Source organism: Triturus cristatus, chromosome 2_2 (genome assembly GCF_964204655.1).
Source record: "Triturus cristatus chromosome 2_2, aTriCri1.1, whole genome shotgun sequence".
NCBI lineage: Eukaryota > Metazoa > Chordata > Amphibia > Caudata > Salamandridae > Triturus > Triturus cristatus.
The window spans coordinates 437,689,801-437,694,029 of record NC_140582.1 but is presented as its reverse complement, the minus strand read 5'-3'; the positions used below and the strand labels follow the sequence as shown (position 1 = coordinate 437,694,029).

The following is a 4,229-nucleotide window of genomic DNA, read 5'->3' as shown; positions in this document are numbered from 1 at the left end:
CTGAACAGAATTACTTGAAATTTGGCAGAGAGGTAGTCCTCAGGTCAAGGAAGTGCCTTTTGTAGGTTTGGTGTAAATCTGTTCAGTAGATTCTGTGAAAATAGCCTTTAAATCAATATATATATCTGAGCCAGCTTACGGTGCGCTTACGGTGCGCTTACCATACGCGTACGGTGGCGTGCGCGAGCGCGATTCTGATTGGCTCTTAGATCGTAGTAAACATTCGAATCGGTCGAAACCAGGAAGCGGCGGCCGCCATTTTCTCACTCGCAATCTGACAGGGGGATGAAATTCAAAGTGCAAAAACTTAAAAAAGGGGCTGTTTAGACAGCTCCCATGCACCAAGCCATGTCGAGGGTGTCCCCAACGATCCCCCAAGTGAAAAAAAGCAATTTTAATTTTTTCGAAAATTTCGCCGATTACGCTTACCGTACGCGTACGGTAATAAATAATAAAAAAATAAAAAAATATCCACATTCTCCCCACCCCGTGTGCAAATGGTGCCCGCATGGCACCATTAGTGCATGGCTTATTACACTAAATGCAAAACATATATTTTACCTGTCACAACGATGCTCATCATATGTCCTCCATGTGCGCACGGTGCGCGAAGCGCATCGTGCGTTCATGGCCCATCTAGCGTAACGTGGGCACGCGGTGCGCGAAGCGCACCGAGTGCTCACTGTGCGCGCACGGTGCGCGAAGCGCACCGTGCGTGCACGGAACGAACTGCGTTAAGTGGGCGCGCACGCCACAAATGGCGTAAAGTAACTTAGCATTTAAAAAACCGTACAAATTCACTGAAAAAAACATAGGTTTCACACACGTTATAGTTAGGAATTAGCATTTAAAAAACCTTGCAAATTCACTGAAAAAACCATAGGTTTCACACATGTTATAGTTAGCTGGACATTTTACTGATAAAAAACCAATGAAATTCCCCCGTTATAGTTACTGTAGGCAACTATAACTCACGCGACCGTAATCCTCTGCTGATGACATATGTGTCTTTATGAAAAAAAAATATTTGTAATATATGTATAGCTAAAATTTAATGGAAGAAGACATGGGCAAATAAGTGTCTAAATACAGTATTAGCATCAGCAGAGGATTGCGGTCGCGTGAGTTATAGTTGCCTACAGTAACTATAACGGGGGAATTTCATTGGTTTTTTATCAGTAAAATGTCCAGCTAACTATAACATGTGTGAAACCTATGGTTTTTTCAGTGAATATATATATATATACATATATATCAGTAAAAGCAATAGTGCCTTCCATAAGGGTAAGAATCCCTATTCTAAAATGGGAGAAAGGAGTCGGTTAGGACCTGTGAAGAGCTCTGCATCGAGAGAGAAAAAGAGTAAGCATAAAGCTTCAGAAATGAATCAGATCAATATATCAAAATCTCAAGACAGAACATCCCATAAAGAGAAGATCAAGAAACTCAGAGTGTTATAACAAAGTAGAATCTGGGCGAAGGCTTGGGTGAATGAATTGAATGTAATGTAACCTACTTTAGGAACATACATTTATATAAGCAGTACATTTTCTGACAGTATACAGCAGTATCCTCTCTAGTCTTCTTCCATCCATTCTATGTCTGAGGTTTTCCAGGGAAAGGGATCACTCCTCATCATATCACTGAGAGAGCAATAGTCTATCACTTACTCAGTTGGATATGTTGCAATAAATGTTGAGCATGATTTAGCTTTCCATCTATCATGTTTTTTTCACATATACTTGTACCCTTCTATCCTTTCAAAACGAAATTCTGCACAATAGGCTATGTAAAAGTTTGGAGCATCTCTTTAATGAAAAACATTTTTTTCAGGAAAATATGCACTGAAAAGGAAAAATAAGTTAGTTGAAAGGGTCCAATTCACATTACAATGTTCATCCTATCAGTATGGTTAGACAGTTTTCCATAAAAAAATACTAATTTCAAATATTTTTTAACAGTGAGCTTAGTTTAAGAAGAAATATGTGAAACCTTATAAATTGTTAACTTCATCGTGAAAAGCATTTCTATGTAACTGCCAAGAGCTAATCATTTCCGTTATAACTACATTTTTGTGTTTTGTGTTCTAATCTCCTGCTTGAAAAATAACCTTTCATGTGCTTAAGTCTTTCTAAGTAAACTAAACTTTTTTGCAGTGCTACTTTAGCCATTTGAAGCCTAATATGTGTAGATATGGCAGCTGTGTACATTTTGCATGATTTTTAAATGCAATTTTCTTGTTATTTAAGCGTGCGCGTTAATACTGCACAATTATTACAATCTATATTGTTGCACTTTATTTAAAACTCTCATCAAGGACCACTAGCTTTCCGTTGGTCAAAGCCCTATTGGCACTATCAATAGAAAACTTCCTCTGATGGCCCAATGGAGAAGGGGCCCTCAAAGAAAGAGCAGTACACCACCCACAATGTTTTTTTCTATTAGTCACCACCAAGTACAACCTTGCCATAATAAACAGAAAAAAAAAGAATGACCCAAACATCCAGAGGAAAAACTCCACTCATGTGGCGGTCATAAATGCTTCGTTTTTCAATAACAAACTCCCAATTTGCTTGTTTCTCTTTAACCATAAAATGTTTTTAAATGTTTGGTTGGCAGCCATTAAACTATTGGCATTCTTCCACCAAACGTTTAGTACATCGGAAGGAATTGCCATGATCGGCAAGTGGCGATCACTAAATTTGGGGGATGGCAAACAATCAGGGTGGCAGAAGTAATGTCCTCCACTGCTCTTGAGAAATGGAGTACTGTCCACCAAACTCTAAATCAGGCCCTAAATGATAAATGAAGTGGTCACGTTTCCTGCTCAGCTTTACAAAGTCTCTCTATCAACTCTGATCATAGTGAAACAGAAAAACACTCAATGTATCTTAGACAACTCTCTGTCCTAATTCATGAACCTACAATTGTGACCTTCAACAAGGCTTTCTTCACCTCTTTGTTCCTCAGGCCATAGATCAGTGGATTAAGCATGGGTGTAATGATGCAATAGAGCAGAGCCATAGATTTATCAATATTGCCAGTTTGACCCAAGCTGGCTCTAAGGTAGGTGACTGAACCTGTTCCATAGAACAGGCTTACTGATAAGAGGTGGGAGCTGCAGGTGGAGAAAACCTTGTGCCTTCCGGCAGACGAGGGGATGCGCAGGACAATGTAAAGGATTCGGACATAGGAAATAAGGACAAGCTGAAAAGGAATCACAAGGATTAAGAAGCAGTTGAACCAGATAAAAAGGTGAATCAAGGTAAACGGTTCACAGGCCAGAGACAGAACTGGTGCTACATCACAGAAGAAATGATCCACCACATGGGACCTGCAGTAGGATTGACTAAAAATAACTGCGACCTCTGCCACAGGAAAAACAAGTCCACCAATGCAGCAGCCAAATGACAGCCAGTGACACCTTTTAATAGTCATGATAGTGGAATAGTGTAGTGGTAAAGAAATAGCCAAATATCGGTCATATGCCATCACAGCCAGAAGGAAGCACTCTATTGTTCCCACACACACAAAGAAGTACATTTGTGCGGCACAGCCCAAAAAGGATATCCAGCCATCAAGATCCATCAATATGGAGAGCAGTTTTGGTACTGTTACAGAAATGAAGGCAATCTCTGTCAGACAAAAGTTCCTAAGGAATAAATACATAGGGGCTTGTAGCAAATGGTGGTCAAAAGTAATGAGGAAAATGAGGACGAGGTTTCCAGTGACAGCAAGAACATACATGAAAATAAACAGTGCAAAGAGGAAGACCTGGACCTGAGGGGCATCTGAAAAGCCCATGAGAAGGAAGGCCATCGCAGAGGTATCATTCACAGCTTTCATTCTGTCTCCTAGAACCATCTGTCCTGTTCTCAGACCTGTGAAAACAGAAAAATCTAATTCAGAGCAGTACATTGTTGATTGTAAGGACTCATTAAAGCACTACATGCAATCAATGTGAGAAATTAGACTGAAACAGATTTCTTGCTTAATGGAATAATAGAGGTAAACTAAAATATTATGAAAAAGTTATAAAGAGGAATGAGCTTTAATCATAATCAGCACTATGACATAAATCGATCAGTGAATAGAGTCATATTAGACTCTTATTGAAATTAGTGTCAGTTAACTAGAGAGTGTTTTAAGAAAATAGGGAGAAAATTCTAAGTACCAACTCTATACCGACTCTACCATTCACAGCTATTTTGGAGGGGCACTAGTCTCCC

General features: G+C 39.5%; 1 protein-coding gene across 1 annotated transcript; it reads right to left on the bottom strand.

The window, feature by feature from the left end:
• Window positions 1-2,913: 2,913 nt before the first annotated feature.
• LOC146862337 (olfactory receptor 10A7-like) lies at window positions 2,914-3,918 on the bottom strand. The gene has a single exon (XM_085643075.1). It carries the CDS (start codon window positions 3,916-3,918, stop codon window positions 2,914-2,916), a length of 1,005 nt encoding a protein of 334 aa, XP_085499201.1.
• Between the last annotated feature and the right edge of the window lie 311 nt (window positions 3,919-4,229).

Coding starts and splice junctions, on each gene's coding strand:
- LOC146862337 (XM_085643075.1), bottom strand. CDS start 3,918: ATGTACTGCTCTGAATTAGATTTTTCTGTTTTCACAGGTCTGAGAACA.